Genomic DNA, 26,664 nt, shown 5'->3' with positions numbered 1-26,664 from the left:
GTCTCAATAAATAAATAAATAACACAGAGCGAGACTCTGTCTCAATAAATAAATAAATAGGTCAGGGACAGTGGCTCATGCCTGTAATCCCAGCACTTTGGGAAACTGAAGCAGGAGGACCACTTGAGGCCAGGAGTTCAAGACCAGCGTGGCCTGCATAGTGAAGCCCCATCTCTACTGAAAATACAAAAATGTGCTAAGCATGGTGCATGGTGGCCCGCACCTGTAGTCCCAGCTACTCGAGAGGCTGAGGCAGGAGAATCGCTGGAACCTGGGAGGCAGAGGTTACAGTAAGCCAGGATCGTGCCACTGAGAGCAAGACTCCATCTAAAAAAAAAAAAAAAAAAAAAAAAAAGATCCTTGCATTGTTGAAAAGCGTTAAAAGTACTAAATTAACAAGTTTGTAGTAAGTCAAGGATGCACTGAATAAATGAGCCAAATAGAAAATGAATAGCAAAATAATAGACTTAAAATTCAACTATGCCAGTAAAAGCATTAAATATAAATGGCCTAAACACTCTAATTGTCCCACCATGTTGGGAGACGGAGGCAGAAGGACCACTTGAACCCAGGAGTTTGAGACCAGCCTGGGCAACATAATGAGACCCCATCTCTACAAAAAATTTAAAAATCAGCAGGGCATGGTGATGCATGCCTATAGTCCTAGCTACTGAATAGGCTGAGGTGAGACAATTACTTGAACCTGGGAAGTTGAGGCTGCAGGAGCTGAGATCACACCATTGCATTCCAGCCTTGGTGACACAGCAAGATCTTGTTTCAAAAAAAAACAACTCTAATTAGATAATTGTCAAGCTGGGTGCAGCTGCTCATGCCTGTAATCCCAGCACTTTGAAAGGCCAAGGTGGGAGGATCCCTTGAGCTCAGGGGTTTGAGACCAGCCTGGGCAATATAGCAAGACCTTGTCTCTACTAAAAATTATTATTATTTTTTAGTTAACCCGTTGTGGTGGCACACGCACTTAATCCCAGCTACTCTGGAGACTGAGGCCAGAGGATTAATTGAACCTACAAAGATAAAAGAGTCCATTCAAAAGGAAGATATAATAACTCTAAATTTGTATATACCTCATAACAGCTTAAAGTATATAAAGCAAAAATTAATAGAACTAAGAGAAATCACTTTCATAATTAGAGATGTTAACATACCTCTCTCAGTTACTGATAGAGCAAGCAGACAACAAATCAGAAGAGATCTTAATGATTTGTATATTATTAACCACCTTGACGTAATTGGCATATTTAGAACACCATACCAAACAATTGCACAATACACTTTCCAAATACACATAATTGGAGATAATGTATTATAAATTTGGAAAGCAATAACTGTAAACTTCTGTTGTTTATTTGTAACTTGGACCATATTTGAGATACATAGGAAAAGCATTAAGTATAAATGGTCTAAACACTCCAGTTATCCTACCACGTTGGGAGACTGAGGCGGAAGGACACTTGAACCCAGCAGTTTGAGACCAGCTCTGCTCACTGCAACCTCCACCTCCTGGGTTCAAGCGATTCTCCTGCCTCAGCCTCCCAAGTAGCTGGGATTATAGGCATGTACCACCACACCCAGATAATTTTTGTACTTTTAGTAGAGACGAGGTTTCACCATGTTGGCCAGGCTGGTCTCAAATTCCTGATCTCAGGTGGTCTGCCGGCCTCGGCCTCCCAAAGTGCTGGGATTACAGGCATGAGCCACTGTGCCCGGCCTCTAGTTCATTTTTCTTCAACAAAGAAGCAGCCTAGGCCGGGCGTGGTGGCTCACGCCTGTAATCCCAGCACTTTGGGAGGCCGAGGCAGGCGGATCACAAGGTCAGGAGATCGAGACCATCCTGGCTAACACGGTGAAACCCCGTCTGTACTAAAAATACAAAAAAAAAAATTAGCCGGGCGCGGTGGCGGGCACCTGTAGTCCCAGCTACTCAGGAGGCTGAGGCAAGAGAATGGCGTGATCCCGGGAGGCTGAGCTTACAGTGAGCCGAGATCGCACCATTGCACTCCAGCCAGGGGAACAGAGCGAGACTCCGTCTCAAAAAAAAAAAAAAGCAGCAGCCTATAGCCAAAGAATGCCTGCCTCTGTCTCTTTTAACCTCCATGAGGTTTCCAGATAATAATCTGGTATTGGGTTTAACACACCCGGCTGACCTTAGGACCCTAGGCTGACCTGGAGGTATATTTTCAAACAGATTCTCAAGTCCTACCTCCTGGAGATTCTGTATTTTGAAAAGGCAATTGGGCTGATTCCAAGTATTTGGACAGATTTCAGAGTCTTGGAAATAAGGTACTGTTTGTCCTGGAGAGCAGGAAGAAGAGGGGAAGGAAAGAGGGAGAATATGAGGATATGAATATGTATGTGTGAATTTGAGATAACTGAGTCAGGGCCAGGTGTGGCTCGACCCCAACACAGGAGGTAGGAGGAAAGAAGGACATCAGCCTCTAAAAGTTTTGTAAACATGAAAATCAAGCACATTTGCATAACAAGCAAAGAAAATGTTGCTCTCTTTGTTTTTTGTATTCAGTGGCTTTTTTTCTTTTTTAATACATATTCTGCTTATGTATCAACTACTTTTTTTTGAGACAAGGTCCTTGTATTAAGCCATTCTTGCATTGCTATAAAGAAATCCCTGACACGGGGTAACTTATAAAGAAAAGAGCTTTATTTGGCTCGTGGTTCTGTAGGCTGTACAGGAAACATAATGCTTGCAATCTGCCCTGCTTCTGGGGAGGTCTCAGGAAACTTACAATCATGACAGAGGACCAACCAGGAATAAGCATGTCACATGACCAGAGCAGGACCAAGAGAGCAAAGAGGATGACGCCACTTACTTTTAAACGACCGGATCTCATGAGAACTCAATCACTATTGCTAAGGCAGCACCAAATGGATGGTGCTAAACCATTCATGAGAAATCCACCCCCAAGATCCAGTCACCTCCAACCAGGCCCCACTTCCAGTACTGAAGATTACAATTCAACCTGAGATTTGAGCATGGACATATATCTAAACTATATCAGTATGGCTCTGTTGCCCAGGCTGGAGTGCAGTGGCACGATCACAGCTCAATGCAGCCTGGACCTCCTGAACTCAAGCGATCTTCCTACCTCAGCCTCACAAGTGGCTGGCACCAGGCACATACCACCATGCCCAACTAATTTTTTTTTTTTTTGAGACGAGTCTCGCTCTGTCGCCCAGGCTGGAGTGCCATGGCCGGATCTCAGCTCACTGCAAGCTCCGCCTCCCAGGTTTACGCCATTCTCCTGCCTCAGCCTCCCGAGTAGCTGGGACTACAGGCACCCGCCACCTCGCCCGGCTAGTTTTTTGTAGTTTTTAGTAGAGATGGGGCTTCACTGTGTTAGCCAGGATGGTCTCGATCTCCTGACCTCGTGATCCGCCTGTCTCGGCCTCCCAGAGTGCTGGGATTACAGGCTTGAGCCACCACACCCGGCCTTTTTTTTTTTTTTTTTTTTTTTAAGAGATAGGGTTTCTTCATGTTCCCCAGGCTGGTCTGTCTTTACCTAAAAAAGAGGAGAAGCCAGATGTCGTAGCCAGTGTCTGTAATCTGAGACATTCTCATAATTTCAAGTATTTGCCTGTAATCTCAGCTACTCAGGAGGCTGAGGCAGAGTATTACTTGAGTCCTAGAGTTGAAGGCCACAGTGAGCTGTGATTGTGTCACTGCACTCCATGCTGGGCAACAGAACGAAACCCTGTCTCTAAAATAATTAGAGAGAGAGAGAGAGAGAGAGAGAATCAGATTCTATTGTATTTCATGTAAAGTGTTAAAGCAATTGAGATCCAGAATGTCCTTGAATAAGACATGCAACTAGGAAGAGTCACTGTCCTCTTATCATTTCCATCTTTTGCCCTTTAGTAATGAGGAGACTATTTTGCCTAAGTCTTCTGGGTATAGCAAACTAATGCATCAGTAGTCATCATTGCATTTACTGTGGTAATTACGATTGTATAAATCTAACCTTTACTGAAAAACTTCCTTAGACCTCCATCAATCAACTGAAAAAAAGATTGAATTTGCCAGTTGTTTCTTTTAAAAATGTAATCCTGTTGGTTGTGTATTTTCTTTTTTGAAAATATCTAGTTTTGGCCGGGCGCGGTGGCTCAAGCCTGTAATCCCAGCACTTTGGGAGGCTGAGACGGGTGGATCACGAGGTCAGGAGATCGAGACCATCCTGGCTAACACGGTGAAACCCCGTCTCTACTAAAAAATACAAAAAACTAGCCGGGTGAGTTGGCGGTCGCCTGTAATCCCAGCTACTCGGGAGGCTGAGGCAGGAGAATGGCGTAAACCCAGGAGGCGGAGCTTGCAGTGAGCCGAGATTGCGCCACTGCACTCCAGCCTGGGCGACAGAACGAGACTCCGTCTCAAAAAAAAAAAAAAAAGAAAATATCTAGTTTTAAAAGAGGGGCCAGGTGTGGTGATACACACCTTTAATCCCAGTGCTTTGGGAGGCCAAGCAGGGAGGATTTCTTGAGACCAGGCATTTGAGACCCTCTCTGTACAAAAAAAAAACTTTCTAATTAGCCAGGCATGATGGTACTTGCCTATAGTCCTGGCTACTCAGGAGGCTGAGGCAGGAGGATCATTTGAGATCAGGAATTTTAGGCTGCAGTGAGCTATGATTACACCACTGTGCTTCTGCCTGGGCAACAGAGTGAGACCCTGTTTCTAAAATAATAATAATAAATTTTTTTAAAAAGATTTTTTAGTGATTATTATGATCTTTTTACCCTCCTCCAAAAGTGTGATTTGCTTCAGATGTGAAATTGTTTGCAGTCAACATGTTAGCTTATCATATGCTGTTCCTTGATGTATTTCTACAAAATAGAGGTTCCACTTTAATTTCGGGATGGTTTTTCCACATGACTCTTTTTTTCTTCCTCTCTAGACTTCTCCAGAGAACCTTGGAACAGTAGGTGGAGTGCAAAGCTGCATTGTGTACCTTCCTGCTTTTTTTTGTTGCTTTCCTGCTGGGTTTATTATTTTTTTTTTTCTTTAAATTCTTGGCCCTGCCTTGGCTCTCCTTTCTCTGCCATTAAAACTAACTAAACCCTGCATGTGTCATCATTATGAGGGGTTCATGGCCTTTTATTTCAATTCTGCACATGTATCATGTCAGTTATGTTTTGTGTCAAATCCTTAATATTATTATTATTTTTGTTTTTGTTTTTGAGACAGGCTCTCACTCTATTGCCCAGGCTGGAGTACAGTGGCGTAATCACGGCCCACTGCAGCATTGACCTCCCGGGCTCAAGTCATCCTCCCACCTCAGCCTCCTGAGTAGTTGGGACTACAGGTGCACACCACCATGCCCGGCTAATTTTTGTTTTTGTATTTGTTGTAGAGACAGGGTTTCACCTTATTGCCCTAGTTGGTCTCAAGCTTCTGAGCTTAAGCGATCTACCTGCTTCAGCCTCCCAAAGTGCTGGGATTACAGAAATGAGCCACTGTGCCTAGCCTATAATAGTCTCTAAAGCACTACTATGGTAGGCAAATTGGAATCTCACCTCTACTTTCTGAAAATATTTCGCTCCAATTTAATGCACCCACTTTCTAATGCTTCTGCACCTTCCAGTACCTAGGGTCCTTTTTGTGAAGGGAGAAAATAATTTGATGAGCAGATATAAGTAAGGTATTAACAATTAATGTGTTACCTCTCCCTGAACTATTTATATCCTGAAAAGGTCAGGGAAAGGGCAATGTTTAATAGAGAAAATGACTCACTTACTAATGAGGTAGGAATTCCCTGCCTCAGTAAGGCAAGATCTCATGCATTTGGTAAGACATCCACATTTTGTATACATGCACCTTTAAAAGATTTTGAGCTGGCTCTGATCATTGCACCAGATTTTGTCCTAAAAATGATGTCAGCTTGGTTTGGTTCCTTTTCCTCCTTAGTAATTTATCTGTTAATGGATTTTGATGTTTGGTGTCCATGTGATGTCCAGGAGTCTCTCTGTCTGCATGATTGTTTATCATTGCTCCGATCCTTTCCAACTACCACAGGAAGAGAGGGGAAGGGGCATTTTAGAGATTATGCTGAAATAATACATTTGCTTCCTTCCCTCTCTTCTCTCCATGTAACAGAGGAAGCAGATCAGCCCGCTACAGAGCCAGGCATGGTCATGGACAGTGTGGAAGCAGGAGACACAACACCTCCTACCAAAAGGAAGAGCAAGTTCTCAGGCTTTGGCAAGATCTTCAAGCCCTGGAAATGGAGGAAAAAAAAAAGTAGTGATAAATTTAAAGAGACTTCAGAAGGTGAGATATTAAGGGTTAAATGTGTGTTCTGAGTTAGAGTTCTCTATGTTAGAAGTATTTAATTTTTCCTTATCTTACCGAGTTTCTGTAGTCCTCTATTTGAAGAGGGTGTTTAATCTTTTATTCTTTTCTTTTTTTTTTTTTTTTTTTTTTTTTTTGGTGAGACAGGATCTCCCTCTGTTGCCCAGGCTGGAGTACAGTGGCGCAGTCACAGCTCACTGAATATTCAACCTCCTGGGCTCATGCAATCCTCCTGCCTCAGCCTCCCAAGTAGCTGTAAGTACAAGCATGAGCTACTGTGCCCAGTTAATTTTTAAATATTTTGTAGAGACGGGGTCTCCTTATGTTTCCCAGGCTGGTCTTGAACTCCTGGGCTCAAGCGATGCTCCCACCTCAGCCTTCCAAAGTGCTGGGATTACAAGCGTGAGCCACTGTGGCTGGCCAGAGTTTAATCTTTTAGAATTAAACATCAAAATGGTCATTTACTAAACCTAATGTTGTATACCCTCATCCCCAGGTTTGTATTTTGATGGGATATACGTATCTATTGAGTGGTGAATGGAGTTCCTGAACTGTAGCAAATCTAAGATGCTTCTTTCCATCAGAACTTGGTGAAGAAAATGATTAAATGAATTAATACATACATAAATAAAATGCTTATTTTTTTTCCTACTCTGCCCATCCACACAAAGTTCATCCATAAATAACTTACTAATGAAATTTTCTCTTAAGTTACAATTATGTAAGGCTAGTTTTTTGGAAGTGATGCTTTCCTGATAGCACAGGTTATAAAAGAAATTTAAGATTTTAAATTTGAAGTTAGTCTACTAGTTATTTTCTTTCCTGAGAATATAAACTTAAACTACTTTATTCTTTTACCTGTAGAATTAGAATGTTAAGTGTAAGGTTGACTTTCAACTATCACATTTCTGAGTGCCATTTTCCAATTTAATGTTAGTTTTAGAACGGAAAATATCTATGCGAAAACCAAGAGAAGAGCTGGTTAAAAGAGGGGTTTTGTTGGAAGACCCTGAGCAAGGTGAGTTTACAAATGAATAGCATATGCCTGTATCTGTGCACTTAGTCTTTCATTGGGTCTGACTAGGTATTTGAATTTTCTTTCTTTCTTTTGTATTGCTATTTTTGGGTTGGAGGGTGGCCTTTAAAAAACAACAAAAAAGTTCACCCTTCCTTCCTTGGGGCAAACATTCCTTTCCTCTTTGTACATCCTCAACTTTGTGCCAGCTGCAGTATTGTGTGTCTTTTTTTTTTTTTCCCCTTGAGACAGAGTCTCACTCTGTTGCCCAAGCTGGAGTGCAGTGGTGCAGCCTCGGCTCACTGCAACTTCTGCCTCCTGGGTTCAAGCAATTCTCGTGCCTCAGCCTCCCAAGTAGCTGGGATTACAGGCACCTGCCACCACCCCCAGCTAACTTCTGTCTTTTTAGTAGAGATGGGGTTTCACCATGTTGGTCAGGCTGGTCTTGAACTCCTAACCTCAGGTGATCCACCCGCCTCGGCCTCCCAAAGTTCTGGGATTACAGGCGTGAGCCACTGTGCCTGGCTAATTTTTGTATTTTTAGTAGAAATGGTGTTTCACCAAGTTGGCCAGGCTGGTCTCGAACTCCTGGTCTCAGGTGTTCTACCCACCTTGGCCTCCCAAAGTGCTGGGATTACAGGCTTGAACCACTGCGCCCAGCTCATTTTCTTTTTTGAACACATTTGTACCCATGCCCATCACTGCACCAGTCCATACTCATTATTTGTTTAATAATGTCAAAACAAAAAAACAAAACAAAACAAAAATAATGTCAAGACTTTCTTCAGTGTGTGACTCTATGAAGCAAGTTATTGTAAATGTAAAAGTATAGTACATTGGTTGCATCTCATTTCTCTTCATTTGAGTTATATGGCATGAGGCAAAATCTGAAAGCCAAGTTTTAAAAACATATTGTATACTGGCCAGGCATGGTGGCTCACGCCTGTAATCCCAGCACTTTGGGAGGCTGACACAGGCAGAACACTTAAAGTCAGGAGTTTGAGACCAGCCTGGCCAACATGGTGAAACCCCGCCTCTACTAAAAATACAAAAAATTAAGAGGGCATAGTAGCAGACACCTGTAGTTCCAGCTACTTGGAAGGCTGAGGCAGGAGAATCACTCGAACTCAGGAGGCAGAGGTTGCAGTGAGCTGAGATGGTGCCACTGCACTCCAACCTGGGCAACAGAGCAAGACTCCTAAAAAAAAAAAAATCGCATGCTTTGAAGAATAGGGGAAAGGAACCAAACAGATGGAGTATTACTGTATACTTTTTGGGCTTTAAACCATGTGAATATATTGCCTATTAAAAAAATTAAATTGTATGTATTGAAGATTTATTATCTCAACTGTATAAAAACTAACCAGAGAAAATAAGCTTGACAGAGCAATTTGAAATATTATTACAATTGATTACCTCTGAAGTTGAAGTGGGAACTTGAGTGGGTTTTTTTTTTTTTTTTTTTTAATTGAGACAGGGTCTCCCTATGTTGCCCAGACCAGTCTCAAACTCCTGGGCAGCACAAGCAGTCCTCCTCCCTTAGCCTCCCAAAGTGCTGGGATTACAGGCGTAAGGTGCTGTGCCCAGGCACTATGGGATAGTTTCTTTCCTTTTTTTTTTTTTTTTTTTTTGTATGTGATTAGTTATGAGCATGTGTAACTTTTGTTTTACATAACTCTATTTGTTTTTTACATTAGGACACAAAATCTTCTCAGTATTTAGGTAGTTACATACTATTATAATGATTCCACTGTAGCACCTCTGTGGCCCTTGGTTTGCTTTCTTTTTTGAGACAGTCTCACTCTGTCTCCCAGGCTGGAGTACAGTGGCGTGATCTTGGCTCACTGCAACCTCCATGTCCTGGGTTCAAGCAATTTTCCAGCCTCAGCCTCCCGAGGAGCTGGGATTACAGGCACCTGCCACCATACCTGGCTAATTTTTGTATTTTTAGTAGAGACAGGGTTTCACCATGTTGGCCAGGCTGGTCTTGAACTCCTGACCTCAAGTGATCCACCCACCTCAGCCTCCCCAAGTGCTAGGATTACAGGCGTGAGCCACCACACTTGGCCTGGCCCTTGCTTTTTTGATACAGCCATTCCACTTTCCATGGCCTTTCTTTTCACCTTTCTTGCTCACTTATCATAAACCACATACATTACTTATTTCTTGTTTTTCATCTTCAATCTCTTTTGCCCTATACTCATGGCAACCTCTGCCTCCTGGGTTCAAGCAATTCTCCTTCCTCAGCCTCCCAAGTAGCTGAAATTGTAGGCATGCATCACCACGCCCAGCTAATTTTTGTATTTTTAGTTGAGACGGGGTTTCACCATGTTGGCCAGGCTGGTCTCAAACTCCTGAGCTCAAGTGATCCACCTGCCTCGGCCTCCCAAAGTTCTGGGATTACAGGCATGAGCCACTACGCCCAACGATCTTTTGCCCTACACTTTCTATTAGCTCCTAATCCAAGTTGTTTTTAGCCTACACGTTCAAAGGCCCAATTAATAAACAAGTTGCAGCCATTGGACAAGATGCCACTCTGCCAACCAGATAACGGACCTAAGCTTTATTCTGTATCTAAAAACAGGGATGGGCCTCATGCTGGCTTATAGATCTGCATTTTAGACCAAAGATAGTGTTTGAACCTTGAAGTCCTCTTCATACTTAAAGGGGGCCTTTGTTTGGCCAGGCATGGTGGCTCATGCTGTAATCCCAGCACTTTCGGAGGCCAGTGTGGGAGGATCCCTTGAACTCAGTAGTTCAAGACCAGCCTGAGCCACATAGTGAGTCCTCATCTCTATAAAAAAAATTTTTTAATTAACCAGGTATGGTATTGTAGGCCTGTAGTCCTAGCTACCTGAGCCCAAAAGATGGAGGAAGGCTTGAGCCCAGGAGATGAAAGGCTGCAGTAAGTATGTATTGTACCACTGCACTCTAGCCTGGGCGACAGAGTGATACCCTGTTTTTGTTGTTTTTTTTTTGTTTTTTTTAAAGGTGGCTTTTGGCTTGATTGTAGTGCTAACTTGACTATACTATAAAATACTTAATAGATTTTAATTGATTTTCTGGGTTTAGGGAGAACATTCAATGATGTTAAAGCCCCACAGTACTACTGCACTTCATTAACATTGCAGAACCCTCTGTATTTCATATAAGAAATGATACTGCAGGCCGGGCACGGTGGCTCAAGCCTGTAATCCCAGTACTTTGGGAGGCCGAGGCGGGTGGATCACGAAGTCAGGAGATCGAGACCATCCTGGCTAACATGGTGAAACCCCGTCTCTACTAAAAATACAAAAAAACTAGCCGGGCGTGGTGGCGGGCGCCTGTAGTCCCAGCTACTCGGAGGCTGAGGCAGGAGAATGGCGTAAACCCGGGAGGCGGAGCTTGCAGTGAGCCGAGATCGCGCCACTGCACTCCAGCCTGGGTGACACAGCGAGACTCTGTCTCAAAAAAAAAAAAAAAAGAAAAGAAAAGAAATGATACTGCAAAGTAGACATCCCTGATTAAGTAACTTGAGATAACTGATCAGTTTTACATGTATTTTACTAGTGTGTACTGAGTAGAAACTAATTAACACCGTCTTAAACTTTGATTATGTTGTTTTCACGAAGAGCAGTCTTTGTTGGCTTTGAAATCATTGCTTCGAAATTCTAGAAAATCTTGTTTTTGTTAAACATGGGCAGTAACTTACTATTTTTGTATAGTTGTTGTCATCTTACCACCACCCTGTTTTAAAAGTAAAAAGTAGTTGTCAGATTACTTTGGCTTTTGAAGTACCTTTTCACTTGCCTTAGAATCTTCATTACTTTGAGCCCACACTCCACCTCTTATTGGAACTTCATGAAGAATAATGCTAGATATAACTCTGTCACCCAGGCTAGAGACCAGAGGTCTGATCATAGCTTACTGCACCCTTGACCTCCTGGGTTCAGACAGTCCTCCCACCTTAGCCTCCCAGTTAGCTGGGACTAGGTGCGTGCCATCACACCCAGCTAGTTTTTTTACTTTTTCTTAGAGACAGGGTCTCACTATGTTTCTCAGGCTGATCTCAAACTCTTGGGCTCAAGCAATCCTCCCACCTCAGCCTCCCAAATTGTTGGGATTATAGGCATGAGCACCGCTGTGCCCAGCCCATAACCATTTCTTTTTTTTTTTTTTTTTTGAGATGGAGTCTATTGCCTCACCTCCCGAGTAGCTGGGATTACAGGTGCCTGCCACCACACCCAACTAATTTTTGTATTTTTAGTAGAGACAGGGTTTCACTGTATTGGCGAGGCTGGTCTCAAACTCCTGACCTCAGGTGATCCACCCGCCTCGGCCTCCCAAAGTGTTGGGATTACAGGTGTGAGCCACTGCACCCGGCCCCCCATAACCATTTCTTATGTGAATCTATTCTCCTGCCAGACCAAACTAGTTGCCAGTGCCCCAGACATGTTGAATAACTTCACACCTTTATACATGCTATGCTTCTTCCAAACAGACTGACTTTATTCAGTATGGTAGGCTCCTACTCCTTCACGATCCAGTTAAAAGCAAGGCATGGTGGTGTGTGCCATAGTCCCATCTAATAGGGAGTCTGAGAGAGGAGGATTGCTTGAGCCCAGGAGTTCAAGACCCATCCTGGTAACATAGCAAGACCATCTCAACTCCAGCTCAGATACTTTCTGTGATGCCTTCCTAACTCTGTTCTTACTCCAGGAGAATGATTTATTCTTCATTCCTACCACAGTACTTCACTAATTAGAGCTCTTGACATTTAACATTGTAGTTACTTATATATAATAAGTTTGCCCTATTCATCTGTCTTTTTTTTTTTTTTTTTCCTTTGAGTTGGAAGTTTTGCTCTGTTGCCCAGGCTGGAGTGCAATGATGCAATCTTGGCTTACTGCAACCTCTGCCTCCTGGGTTCAATTGATTCTCCTGCCTCAGCCTCCTGAGTAGCTGGGATTACAGGCACCTGCCACCATACCTGGCTAATTTTTGTATTTTTAGTAGAGACAAGGTTTCATCATGTTAGCCAGGCTGATCTCGAACTCTTGACCTCAGGTGATCCACCTGCCTCAGCCTCCCAAAGTGCTGAGATTACAGGTGAGACACTGCGCCTGGGTTTTATTGGTCTTATTCATATAACAACATACTTGGCACATGATAGCCTATCAAACATGTATTGGAAAAAGAAATTACTTATTTCTGTTTAAGCATCCAGATAATCTAGATCTCAATAATAAACAAAAACAGGAAGATGGGGGAAAGAAGATAAGAAAGTTTAGAAATCACCAACCCTGGGCTGGGCGCAGTGGCTCACGCCTGTAATCCCAGCACTTTGGGAGGCCGAGGCAGGCGGATCACAAGGTCAGGAGATCGAGACCATCCTGGCTAACACAGTGAAACCCTGTCTCCACTAAAAAATACAAAAAATTGGCCGGGCGCGGTGGCTCAAGCCTGTAATCCCAGCACTTTGGGAGGCCGAGGCAGGCGGATCACGAGGTCAGGAGATCGAGACCATCCTGGCTAACACGGTGAAACCCCGTCTCTACTAAGAAATACAAAAAATAGCCGGGCGAGGTGGCAGCTCCTGTAGTCCCAGCTACTTGGGAGGCTGAGGCCGGAGAATGGCGTGAATCCGGGAGGCGGAGCTTGCAGTGAGCTGAGATCCGGCCACTGCACTCCAGCCTGGGCTACAGAGCGAGACTCCGTCTCAAAAAAAAAAGAAAAAAATACAAAAAATTAGCCAGGTGTGGTAGCAGGCGCCTGTAGTCCTAGCTACTCGGGGCTGAGGCAGGAGAGTGGCATGAACCTAGGAGGCAGAGCTTGCAGTGAGCCGAGATTGTGCCATTGCACTCCAGCCTAGGCGGCAGAGCGAGACTCCGTCTCAAAAAAAAAAAAAGAAATTACCAACTCTGGTCCAGGTGCTATGGCCCACACCTATAATCCCAGCACTTTTGGAGGCCGAGGCGGGTGGATCACTTGAGCCCAGGAGTTCGATACCAGCATAGGCAACATAGTGAGACCCTATCTCCATCAAAAATAAAAAAAATTAGCTGGGTGTGGAGGCACACACCTGTGGTCCCAGCCATTTGGGAGGCTGAAGCAGGAAGATCACTTCAGCCTGGGAGGCAGAGGCTGCAGTGAGCCAAAATCATGCCACTGCACTCCAGCCTGGTCTGTGAGACCCTGTCTCAAATCACCAACTCTGGCCAGGTGCAGTGGTTCATACCATTCATCCTAGCATTTTGGGAGGCCAAGGCGGGCAGATTGCTTGAGCCCAGGAGTTCAAGACCAGCCTGGGCAACATAGTGAGACCCTGTCTCAATTTTAAAAAGAGAGAAAAAGAAGAAAAGAAATTACTAACTCTTCTATCTGTTCATGCCAACTTCATCACTTTGTACTCTTCTTTCACCTTGCAGGTGGTGAGGATCCAGGAAAGCCAAGCCATGCCATGTTAAAGAATGGCCATACCACCCCTGTAGGGAATGCTACATCACCTAGTCCAGTCCAAGTAGAGGAAGAGCCAGTAAGATTAGCAAGTCTTAGGAAAGCTATTCCAGAAGAGGACCTAAAGAAACGACTAGGTAAGAAACTCTGGATTTTTGAGTTTAAGAGCCATGAGCCAGTTATTCTCCATTACATAAGGAGTTTGCAAGAGAATAGGGAAAAGTAAAATCTAGAGAGAATTACATTCTCCTTTAGCAATACCTTAATTAGCAACTTTAAGGGGAATTTCCTCCCCTGCTCCACTTTTATTCACAAAATACCAAATTTGTGATCCTCAAGAAGGGAAGAGGATGTTTAGTATCAGATACCTATAGGATTTTTTTCCAGCCACACATTCCACTTCTTTCACCCAAGGAATTTTGTTGTGGCTCTCCTCCAGTAGCCTAGCCCTCATGTGAAGAATCACTACCACAATGAGCATCTCTTACTGAGCCTTTCTTACTGACATTTCCTAAGTATGGGGAGGTTGGGAGGCATCGAGAACGGTAACCTATGAGCTAATCTATAAATTAATTGGTGAAATTGGCCATAAATTCATAGATGTGTTAGCTTTTTCAGTCTCTCTTGTTACTCTCTCTTCCCTTTTTATATCATACATGTTATTACACAGGCTCAACTGGAAGCCAGCCTAGTTCTGAAGCAGAGTCTGTTCCTGAGAATGTACCCAAACAACCTTTACTTCCTCCCAAAAGACCCTTGTCCTCTTCTCATGAAGCAAATGAAGGTCAAGCAAAGGATGCCACTTCCTCTGGCGGCATGGCAAGGTTCATCATCTCCACCTCCATCACCACAGCACCCGCTGCCACCACTGCTGCCACAAGCCTCGCAAAGACTGTTAATCTGTCTGTCACTCCTTCCCCAGCACCCAGGATTCTGCCTGCTACTCCTGCCAGCACTAACACTACTGCTACCTTAAGCCTCACTCATATGGTCCCTGCCAAGCAGCCCCCTATCCCTCCCCCTAAACCAGCTCACAGAAATAGCAACCCTGTCATTGGTAAGTAAGTCTTTAGGCTTCTGGTGTTTTGGGTTTGGTTTGATGTTGGATGGTTATTTTATTGGATAACTGGTATAATATTGATAGTCTCTGAGAATTTTCCATATCTTGTCCCTTTGAATGACCTCAATATGGAGAAAAGTCTTAGGTTAAGAAAAAATAGGCTGGGTGCAGTGGCTCACGCCTGTAATCCCAGCACTTTGGGAGGCCGAGGTGGGTGGATCACAACAAGGTCAGGAGATCGAGACCATCCTGGCTAACATGGTGAAACCCCGTCTCTACTAAAAATACAAAAAATTAGCTGGGCGTGGTGGCACGTGCCTGTAGTCACAGCTACTTGGGAGGCTGAGGCAAGAGAATTGCTTGAACGCAGGAGGCGGAAGTTGTAGTGAGCCAAGATTGTGCACTCCAGCCTGGGCGACAGAGAGAGACTCCGTCTCAAAAAAACAAAAACAAACAAAAAAAGTCGTGAAACTGAGGCAGATGGCCATAAATGTAAACATCACTAAGATTAGATTTAAGTTTGGGGGGTTTTAATCTACTTTTTAATCTAATATTTAATCTGTTTTTCTAAAACAATGATTCCAAAACACTATATTTGTGTGTGTGTGTGTGTGTGTGTGTGTGTGTGTGTGTATGTGTGTGTGTATAGTTGGACTGGATATGTGAAGACCATAACAGATTCCACCTGCATGGAGTTATCTGTGGCACTTGTGAAAAAATTAGAATAATGCCTCAGCTCACAAGGGGCAAGGCAAACTTTTCAAATGAAAATTTGTTTAATCTACTTAAAACTACCTATGCCTTCCATAAGCATAAATGAGTCTAGTAGATAAAAGGATGATTCTGTAGATGTCAGTGGAACTTGGGATTCAGTGTCTGGCATAGTTATTTTCATAGGGAACTGCAGAAGGTATTACTTAAATTGTTCTGAGAAAATCATGTTTTATCTTGGGAGAGTTAAGAATGCTATTCTTATATTAAAATAAGTGATGGTAGAGAAAGCAGGTAACATAATCAGTAAATTTGTATGGGTTTAGTAAATTTTTTGCATTTACCCAAAGTTCTATTTAAGTCTACTTTCTTTATATAAATGTACAGTTTCTTAGAAGAATTTTCAAGAAAGGGAGAGGAAAGCTAATGAGTGCTTCAAAGCTAATAAAAATATAGTTTTTTCAGGAAAAATGATACTAGGCTTAGTACTGCTTAAAGTTCTTGTTCAGGATTGAATGAATGAATAAAAACTATACTCATTAAATATTTAATATCACCAAGTTGGGTGGAGTGATTCAAACCTTGAAAAACAGGCTTAGAATATTTTATGAGTATGACAGTTTGGAGTAGCTTGATGAAAACAGGGTGAAGTTGTTATTACCACCACTTTGGAAGGATAGTGTCATGTTGACTTATCTGTGAGGAACTTGGGGAGCCTTCACATACTTATTTTCAAAACTACCTTGTGCTGCAGGAAACCGATTTTATCTTTTCTATAGGTAGGGCAATTAGAACATGAAGACATTGTGTGTGATTCATTCAAGGTTGTAGGCCGGGCGTGGTGACTCATGCCTGTGATCCCAGCACTTTGGGAAGCAGATCACCTGAGGTCAGGAGTTCAAGACTAGCCTGGCCAACATGGCGAAACCCCATCTCCACTAAAAATACAAAAAATTAGCTGGGCATGGTGGCAGGCACCTGTAATCCCAGCTACTCGGGAAGCTGAGGCAGGAGAATTGCTTGAACCCGGGAGGCAGACACTGCAGTGAGCTGAGATTGTGCCACTGCACTCCAGCCTGGGCAACAAGAGCGAAACTCCATCTCAAAAAAAAAAAAAAAAAAGGTTGTAGTTAGTGAAAGATAGAAACTGAACATAGGCTTTTCAACTCTCAGGTCCAGACCTCTGTTCCTTACAGTAGTGTTCGCAAACTGGTGTTCTCCTCAGGATCACCTAGAAAGCTTATGATAACAGACTGCTGGATGCTTCCCCTAGAGTTTCTGATTTTAGTAAGTCTGAGATGGGCTTGAGAATTTGCCTTTCTAATAGGTTCCCAGATGATACTGATGTTGCTGTCCAGGGAGCACACATTGACAGCCTCTGTGCTAGACCAGTGGAATACCACCCTTTTCAAATTAAGGCAACATATAAAATGATCATTTGTGTATGATACCCTGGACTACACTGCAGAGCTCATTCTTGGCTTGAGGTAAATAGACCTTGTAACTGAGGACCTTGTAACTGAGGAATCAGTATTAGTCCATGAGGGGTCCTCAGCAGAAGAAGAAAAATAGAACAGTTCACAGAGCATTACTTAGAGCTAAATAGATTTAATTTAACGGACTCTCTTTTATTCTAAAATTATAATCTTCGTAATCCTTTGGGGTTAAAATGCCATTTCTTTCACAAAAGGATTATGTTCATAAATGGTTTACTTAATATCAAGCCTTATTTGGAAATCTTAGAAAATGACAACCTCAATAAAAAAACTAGAAAAAAAAAACCAACAATCTAAGGTTGATCAAGATTTTTTTTATTGTTTTAGTCACTGAAATCCAAAAGTTTGGAAACCATTGCTTCAAAAGTACTACTGTCTTCTCATTGGTATAACATGGAGTATTAGGACTAAGGAAAAACTACCAGCAATAGCTGAACAGGTGAAAGAGAATTATTACCCATCCCAGAAACACTCTGGAATTTTTCCACAAAACTACAGCCAGATGCTGTTGTCAGGGTATATGTACCGGAATTTACTTCCTTAACATATATGCCTTCCTCAGATTACCAAATATAATTTATCTTATTAATTCAAAAGTAAAAATATTCATTTATGGTCTCATCAGGAATGAGTTTTGTTGTAGATGGAATAGCTAACAGCTGTTTTTAGAGAATCAGCAAAAATCCAATCTTTCCAAAAATATATCTTTCACTGCTCCTAAAATTCATATTTTTAGAATCTTTTTGTGTGTGTATGAAGTGTTTTTCTAGAAAGCCTTTTTAAAAATTTATTAATGGGCCCAGGCACGGTGGCTCACGCCTGTAATCCCAGCACTTTGAGAGACCAAGGAGGGCAGATCGCTTGAGGCCCAGAGTTTGAGACCAGCCTAGGCAACATGGTGAAACCCCGTCTCTACTAAAACTACAAAAAATGATCTGGGCATGGTGGTGCATGCCTGTAATCCCAGCTACTCAGGAGGCTGAGGCAGGAGAGTCGCTTGAACCCGGGAAGTGGTGGTTGCATTGAGCCAAAACTGCACCACTGTACTCCAACCTAGGCAACAGAGCGAGACTCTGTCTCAAAAAAAAAAAAGAAAGAAAGAAAGAAAGAAAGTATTTATAATGAGTGACATTAAAACATTATAAAATTAGGCCAGGCACAGTGGCTCATGCCTATAATCCCAGCATTTGGGGAGGCCGAGGTGGAAAGATCACTTGAGGCCAGGAGTTCGAGACCAGCCTGAGCAACGTAGCAAGACCCCATCTCTATAAAATATTTAAAAATTAGCTGGGCATGGTGACATGTGCCTGTAATTCTAGCTACGTGGGAGGTTGAAGTAAGAGGATTGGGTAAGCACAGGAGTTCAAGGCTGCAGTGAGTTATGATTACACTACTGCACTCCAGCCTGGGTAACAGAGCGACATCCTGTCTCTAAAAAAAAAAAAAAGGCTGGGTACGGCTGGTTGGCTCACACCTGTAGTACCAACACTTTGGGAGGTTGAGGCAGGTAGAATGTTTGAGACCAGCCTAGACAATGTGGAGAAACCTATCTCTACAAAAAGTAACCCCCAAAAAATTAGCTGGGCATGGTGGCACATGTCTATAGTCCCAGCTACTTGGGAGGCTGAGGTAGGAGGATCACCTGAGCCCAGGGAGGTTAAAACTGAAGTGAGCCGTGACTGCGCCACTGCACTCCAGTGACACAGTGAGACCCTGTCTAAAATAATTTAATTTAAAAAGAAAAAGAAAGGCCGGGCGCGGTGGCTCAAGCCTGTAATCCCAGCACTTTGGGAGGCCGAGGCGGGCGGATCACGAGATCAGGAGATCGAGACCATCCCTGGCTAACATGGTGAAACCCCGTCTCTACTAAAAATACAAAAAACTAGCCGGGCGTGGTGGCGGGCGCCTGTAGTCCCAGCTACTCGGAGGCTGAGGCAGGAGAATGGCGTGAACCCAGGAGGCGGAGCTTGCAGTGAGCCGAGATCGCACCACTGCACCCCAGCCTGGGCGACACAGCGAGACTCTGTCTCAAAAATAAATAAATAAAAAAGAAAAAGAAAAAGAAAAGAAGCTGGGTGTGGTGGCTCACATCCATAATCCCAGCACTTTGGGAGGCTGAGGTGGGCCTATCACTGGAGCCCAGGAGCTCAAGACCAGCCTGGGCAGCATAGCGAGACCTTGTCTCTACTAAAAATTAAAATTTAGCCAAGCATGGTGGCATCGACCTGTAGTCCTTGCTACTTGGGAGGCTGTAGCAAGAGGATCACTTCAACCCAGGAGATCGGGGCTACAGTGAGCTATTATTCATGCCACTGCACTCCAGCCTGGGCAACAGAGGGAGACCTTGTTTCAGAAGAAAAAAGAAGAATTACAAAATTAGCTAGCCTTGGCCGGGCACAGTGGCACACACCTGTAATCCCAGCACTTTGGGAGGCCAAGGTGGGTGGATCACCTGGGGTCGGGAGTTCAAGACCAGCCTGACCAACAGAGAAACCTGTCTCTACTAAAAATACAAAAAATTAGCCGGGCCTGGTGGCGCATGCCTATAATCCCAGCTACTTGGGAGGCTCAGGTAGGAGAATCACTTGAACCTAGGAGGTAGACGTTGTGGTTAACTGAGATGGTGCCATTGCACTCCAGCCTGGGCAGCAAGAGCGAAACTCCGTCTCAAAAAAGAAAAAAATATTTAGCCTTTTACTTTGAACATCTCCAATTTTTGGGATTTAGGACAAATACAGTTTTATTTAAGGGAAGTTTTTGAGACCATTTGAGAATACTGAATGGGATGAAAATAAAAATAAAGGGTTTGAGTAGGTTACAGGTTGGTGATCAAAAGAACTATTTTTTTTTTTTTTTTTTGCTTTCAGCAGGGAAAAAATGACTACTCTAATTATTTTACCAGTTTTGCTCCTGTGTGATCTAATGATCCACTTTTACAGGTCTTCTGCAGCCCTCCAAAGGAATTTTGCTGAAACAACAACACCTTTGCTGAGTCATTGTGGGCTTTGGTGAAACCATAGGAATATATACTGTCATGATACAGGGTGAGGGCTTCTCATCTCATAAGCATATATTGAGGGTCCACTAGATGCCAGGTACTGTGCACAGCCTTGTGGATGATATGTTGATGGAGACAAGGTTGCCCTGCCATCAAGGAGCCCATCATATAGTGGAGAGTGAACATGGGAAGCTGAGGTGCAAAGGGAACATAAGAGGTGTACACAGTAATAAAAATTAGAGACAGTAGGCCGGGCGCGGTGGCTCACACCTGTAATCCCAGCACTTTGGGAGGCCAAGGTGGGCAGATCACGAGGTCAGGAGATTGAGACCATCCTGGCTAACACAGTGAAACCCCATCTCTACTAAAAATACAAAAAAAAATTAGCTGGGCTTGGTGGCAGGCACCTGTAATCCCAGCTACTCGGGAGGCTGAGGCAGGAGAATGGCGTGAACCCAGGAGGCAGAGCTTGCAGTGAGCCGAGATCGTGCCACTGCACTCCAGCCTGGGCAACAGAGTGAGACTCTGTCTCAAAAAAAGTAAAATAAAAAAAGTAATAAATAGAGACAGTAGGATGCAGTCAAATAGTCAGAGACCTGGATACTAGCTGAGTCCATGCCAGTTTGTAGTATGATCTTGGGCAAAGTCGCCTAACTTCTGTGGCCTCGCTTTTTCCTTCTGAAAAATGGTAAAGATGCTATCTTGTTTCCCCTGTCACCTCAGGTGGTAGAAGGAGAATATGACTTCAAGGACAGAAAACACTGATTTATTCAAAGGACTTTGCAATTGCTATAAAAATTCAAGATGTCGGCCGGGCGCGGTGGCTCAAGCCTGTAATCCCAGCACTTTGGGAGGCCGAGGCGGGCGGATCACAAGGTCAGGAGATCGAGACCACAGTGAAACCCCGTCTCTACTAAAAATACAAAAAATTAGCCGGGCACGGTGGCGGGCGCCTGTAGTCCTAGCTACTCAGGAGGCTAAGGCAGGAGAATGGCGTGAACCCAGGAGGCGGAGCTTGCAGTGAGCCGAGATCGCGCCACTGCACTCCAGCCTGGGCAACAGCGTGAGACTCCATCTCAAAAAAAAAAAAAAAAAATTCAAGATGTCAGTATTGATAGTTTTATAACACAGAGCTGAGATATTGAGATATCATTCATTATCAGGATATGGTAACAATACCCACTAATATTTATTTTATGCTATCTGAATGTTTAAATTTTTTAATGGAGTACTGTTATACAAAATAACCTTTTTTTTTTTTTTTTTTTTTTTTTTTTTTGAGTCAGAATCTTGTGCTGTCCAGCCTGGAATGTGGTGGCGTGACCTTGGCTCACTGCAGCCTCTGCCTCCCAGGTTCAAGAGATTCTCGTACCTCAACCTCTCCCGAGTAGCTGGGATTACAGGTGCCTGCCACTACACCTAGCTAATTTTGGGGTTTTTTTTGTTGTTGTTTTTGTTTTTTAAGTAGACGGGGTTTCATCATGTTGGCCAGGCTGGTCTCGAACTCCTGACCTCAAGTAATCTGCCCACCTCGGCCTCCCAAAGTATTGGGATTACAGGCGTGAGCCACCGTGCCCAGCCACAAAATAACTTTTTGTTGGATGTTTTTGTCTCTATTCATATTAACTACACAAAGATCAAATTACAAAAAGTTGTCAGCCAGGTGCCGTGGCTCACGCCTGTAATCCCAACACTTTGAGAGGCCAAGGCAGGTGGATCATTTGAGGTCAGGAGTTTGAGACCAACCTGGCCAACATGGTGAAACCCCATCTCTACTAAAAATACAAAAATTAGCCGGGCCATAGTGGCATGTGCCTGTAATCTCAGCTACTTGGTAGGCTGAGGCAGGAGAATCACTTGAGCCTGGGAGGCAGAGGTTGCGGTAAACCGAGATCGTGCGCACTGCACTCCAGTCTGGGTGAAAGAGTGAGACCCTGTCTGAAAAAAAAAAAAAAATTGTCATATCTGTTGCCATAGCAATGAAGTAAGCTACTCATCAGTCTTCCTACACCTCTGTACATTTATTAGGCCTTCTATTTGAATAAATATAAACTTCGTTTCAGGATAAAATATGTAGGGAATGGCAAAACTATGAAATTATTTAACTTGCTTGAAAGATTAAAACTGAACTCAACTTTAATTCTAGGCCCTGGGCCAGCCCTTCAAAGCATTGGAAAGTCATGTGAAATTCATGTGTTGCTCTCTCTTTTCCAGCTGAACTGTCCCAAGCAATAAACAGTGGTACATTGTTATCAAAACCGTCCCCACCCTTACCACCTAAGAGAGGCATTCCATCGACCTCAGTACCCACCTTGGAGTCTGCTGCTGCCATCACCACAAAAACACCAAGTGATGAAAGAGAGAAGAGCACATGTTCTGTGGGCTCAGAACTGCTATCAATGATCTCACCTCGCTCTCCGTCCCCCCCACTGCCTGCTCATATACCTCCAGAGCCTCCACGCACCCCTCCATTCTCTGCTAAGACTTTTAAAGTTGTGCCAGAAATTGAGTTTCCACCATCCATAGATCTACACCAGGAGATTCCCCAGCAGGAAGATCAGAAAAAGGAAGTCCCCAAGAGGATATTGGACCAGAACTTTGGGGAGCCCCATATACCCTCTAGGTTGCCTCCACTCCCACTGCATATTCGAATCCAGCAGGCCCTCACCAGCCCACTTCCCATGACTCCTCCTCTGGAGGGTTCTCACAGAGCTCACTCGTTGCTCTTTGAAACCAGTGACGGCTTTTCTGAGGACAGCAGTACGCTGGGTCGGACCAGGTCTCTTCCCATCACTATTGAAATGCTGAAAGTGTAAGTGCCTTTGAAGCTTGCCTCTTGTTTCTCCTTTACTCTAGATAGCCCTGCTTGGAAAAAATTACTCATAGAAAGAAAATGTGGGCCGGGCACGGTGGCCCACACCTGTAAGCCCAGCACTTTGGGAGGCTGAGGCGAATGGATTGATCACCTGAGGTCAGGAGTTCAAGACTAGCCTGGCCAATATAGTAAAGCCCTGTCTCTATGAAAATAACAAAAATTAGCCAGGCGTGGTGGCGCATACCTGTAATCCCAGCTACTTGGGAGGCTGAGGCAGGAGAATCGCTTTAACTGGGAGGTGGAGGTTGCAGTGAGCCAAGATTGTGCCACTGTACTCCAGCCTGGGCGACAGCGAGATTCTGTCTCAAAGAAAAAAAGAAAATGTGAATAAAGTTTTTTTTTTTTTTTCCCGAGATAGAGTCCTGCTCTGTCACCCAGGCTGGAATGCAGTAGCACAATCTCAGCTTACTGTAACCTCTGTCACCCAGGTTCAAGTGGTTCTCCTGCCTCAGCCTCCCGAGTAGCTGGGATTACAGGCATGTGCTACCACATCCAGCTGATTTTTGCATTTTTAGTGGAGATGGGGTTTCACCATGTTGGCCAGGGTGGTCTCAAACTCCTGACCTCAGGTGATCCACCCATCTTGGTCTTACAAAGTGCTGCGATTACGAGCGTGAGCCACCGCACCCAGCAATGTGAATAAATTTAAAGTACAAAGAATACTCTGCCAAAAGGATAAGTTACAGAATTTGGACTCTTTCTTTTTTTAATCTTATCTTAAAACTTTATTTTTATTTATTTATTTATGTTTGAGACAGGTTCTCACTCTCTCACCCAAGCTGGAGTGCAGTGGTGCAGTCTTGGCTCACTGCAACCTCCACCTCCTGGGTTCAAGCCATTCTCCCTCCTCAGCCTCCCGAGTAACTGTGACTACAGGCGCATGCCATCACACCCAGCTAATTTTTGTATTTTTTGTTAGAGATGGGGTTTTGCTGTGTTGCCCAGGCTGGTCGTGAACTCCTGGGCTCAAGCAGTCTGCCTGCCTCAGCCTCATAGAATGCTGGGATCATGGGTGTGAGCCACTGCGCCTGGCCAAATTTCAACTTTTTACTCTCGTGATTTTTTTTTTCATGGAGATTTTTGTGATGACACAAAATTTACAAAATTATGTACATAAAAAATTACAACTGTTAGTTTTATATACTACAGAGAAGGCATTGTATAATGTGGTGCTTAAGAGCATTCACCTTGGAGTGAGATAGCGCTGGGTTCAAATTGCAGCACTACCACTCTTAGCTTATAGTAATGTTAAGTTACTTAAGCCTTCTGCTCTTTAGTTATATCATCTCTAAATGGGAATAATATTTACTCTGTAGGCTTGTGAGAATGACATTAGACAAATGCTGGAAAGCACCAGTGCCTAATAAGTGGTAAAGCTGGAATTTGAACCCTTAGATTAATACCTGCTAAAAAGTTTTTTAGCAAGATTGTTAAAGTTAAGGGAGAATGGCCGGGTGTGGTGGCTCACGCCTGTAATCCCAGCACTTTGGGAGGCCGAGGTGGGCGGATCACGAGGTCAGGAGATCAAGACCATCCTGGCTAACACGGTGAAACCCCGTCTCTACTAAAAAAAAAAATACAAAAAATTAGCCGGGCGTGGTGGCAGGCGCCTGTAGTCCCAGCTACTCGGGAGACTGAGGCAGAATGGCATGATCCCGGGAGGCGGAGCTTGCAGTGAGCCGAGATCGTGCCACTGCACTCCAGCCTGGGCGACAGAACGAGACTCTGTCTCAAAAAAAAAAAAAAGTTAAGGGAGAGAATTATAAGTTACTTCATAGATTTTCTTTTTTTTTTTTTTATGGTTATTTCAGTCCTTTTGTCTTTTTTTTTTTTTTTTTTGAGACGGAGTCTCGCTCTCGTCACCCAGGCTGGAGTGCAATGGCACAATCTCGGTTCACTTCAACCTCCGCCTCCTGGGTTCAAGAGATCCTCCTGCCTCAGCCTCCCAAGTAGCTGGGATTACAGGTGCCCACCACTATGCCTGGCTAATTTTTGTATTTTTAGTAGAGACAGGGTTTCACCATGTTGGCCAGGCTGGTCTCAAACTCCTGACCTCAGGTGAATTTCCCCATCTCCATCTCCCAAAGTGCTGGGATTACAGGTATGAGCCACTATGCCCAGACTTTATTTCAGTCCTTTGTCTTAAAAGTCAGTTATCCTTGGCCGGGCGCGGTGGCTCAAGCCTGTAATCCCAGCACTTTGGGAGGCCGAGATGGGCGGATCACGAGGTCAGGAGATCGAGACCATGCTGGCTAACACGGTGAAACCCCGTCTCTACTAAAAATACAAAAAATTAGCCGGGCGAGGTGGCGGGCGCCTGTAGTCCCAGCTACTCGGGAGGCTGAGGCAGGAGAATGGCGTGAACCCAGGAGGCGGAGCTTGCAGTGAGCTGAGATCCGGCCACTGTACTCCAGCCTGGGCGACAGAGCGAAACTCCATCTCAAAAAAAAAAAAAAAGTCAGTTATCCTCTTTGTTTCTAAAAAGAAAATATAATTATGTTAATTTGTTAGTCCAGATGATGAAGAAGAGGAGGAGCAAACCTGTCCATCCACATTCAGTGAAGACATAACATCTACCTCAGTCATTTCTAAATTACCACAGTGTGTACAGGAGGAAGAAGAGAAGGAGAGCGACTCTGATTCAGAAGGTCCCATTCAGTACCGAGATGAAGAAGATGAAGATGAAAGCTATCAGAGTAAGAAAGGGAGGGAAAAGCAAAAGGGAAAATTCTTTTCCAGATAAAGCTATTTGCTGATCTTAGCAAGTGTCAAAAGAGATATGGAAACAGGTACCTTCTCCCATTAACTCATCTGGCTAACTGATGTTGGAAGCCACTGTGAAGTACTCCTTGTCCCTGTTATCACCCCTCTGATAAAACAAGCCAAGACAGGGATCCAAGTAGATTGAGTCACTCAGTTAGGTTTTTCGGGGTTTTTTAATTTAATTTTTTTTTTTTTTTGGACAAGGTTTTGCTCTATCACCCAGCTGGAGTACAGTGGTGCAATCGTAGTTCACTGCAGCCTTGAACTCCTGGGCTTAAGTGATCCTTACTCCTCAACCTCCCAAATAGCTAGGACTACAGATGTGTGCCACAACTGGTTAGGTTTCTTTGGTTTTTTGTTTTGTTTTGTAGAGATGGGTCTCGTTATGTTGCCTAGTCTGTTCTTTTTTTTTTTTTTTGAGACGGAATTTTGCTCTTGTGCCCAGGCTAGAGTACAATGGCACAATCTCAGCTCACCTTAATCTCCACCTCCCAGGTTCAAGTGATTCTCCTGCCTCAGCCTCCCAAGTAGCTGGGATTACAGGCATGTGCCACCATGCCTGGCTAATTTTGTATTTTTAGTAGAGATGGGCTTCACCACATTGGTCAGGCTGGTCTCAAACTCCCGACCTCAGGTGATCCACCTGCCTCAGCCTCCCAAAGTGCTGGAATTACAGGCGTGAGCCACCGCGCCTGGCCATAAAGGATTTTTTTTATTTTATTTTATTTTATTTTATTTTATTTTATTTTATTTTGAGAAGGAGTCTTGCTCTGTCACCCAGTCTGGAGTGCAGTGGCACGATCTCAGCTCACTGCAACCTCCACCTCCCGGGTTCAAGCAATTCTCCTGCCTCAGCCTCCCAAGTAGCTGGGATTACAGGCGCCTGCCACCAGGCCCAGCTAATTTTTTTTGTATTTTTAGTAGAGGCCGGGGCTTCACCATATTGGCCAGGCTGGTCTCGAACTCAATCTCATGATCTGCCCACCTCCCAG

General features: G+C 44.0%; 1 protein-coding gene across 50 annotated transcripts in view; it reads left to right on the top strand.

The window, feature by feature from the left end:
- Nucleotides 1–26,664, top strand: part of PHACTR4 (phosphatase and actin regulator 4) — a 146,206-nt gene that overhangs the window by 90,028 nt on the left and 29,514 nt on the right. For 5 of the 50 annotated variants that reach the window (XM_074014880.1, XM_074014838.1, XM_065526528.2 and 2 more), the window contains 7 exons: nucleotides 6,125–6,298; nucleotides 7,257–7,337; nucleotides 13,742–13,906; nucleotides 14,440–14,826; nucleotides 21,321–21,437; nucleotides 22,249–22,846; nucleotides 25,421–25,605. In XM_074014880.1, the coding sequence (XP_073870981.1) occupies nucleotides 6,125–6,298; nucleotides 7,257–7,337; nucleotides 13,742–13,906; nucleotides 14,440–14,826; nucleotides 21,321–21,437; nucleotides 22,249–22,846; nucleotides 25,421–25,605 (1,707 nt within the window). Of the gene's footprint in view, nucleotides 1–4,925; nucleotides 4,954–6,124; nucleotides 6,299–6,466; nucleotides 6,575–7,256; nucleotides 7,338–13,741; nucleotides 13,907–14,439; nucleotides 14,827–19,975; nucleotides 20,081–21,320; nucleotides 21,438–22,248; nucleotides 22,847–25,420; nucleotides 25,606–26,664 lie in introns of those variants that run through there. The other 45 variants (XM_065526500.2, XM_065526508.2, XM_065526484.2 and 42 more) reach the window with 18 other exon arrangements.

This window comes from Macaca fascicularis, chromosome 1 (genome assembly GCF_037993035.2).
Source record: "Macaca fascicularis isolate 582-1 chromosome 1, T2T-MFA8v1.1".
In the NCBI taxonomy this organism is placed as follows: Eukaryota; Metazoa; Chordata; class Mammalia; order Primates; family Cercopithecidae; genus Macaca; species Macaca fascicularis.
Note: the sequence above shows the minus strand (reverse complement) of the source record. Positions and strands in the feature narration are given on the sequence as shown.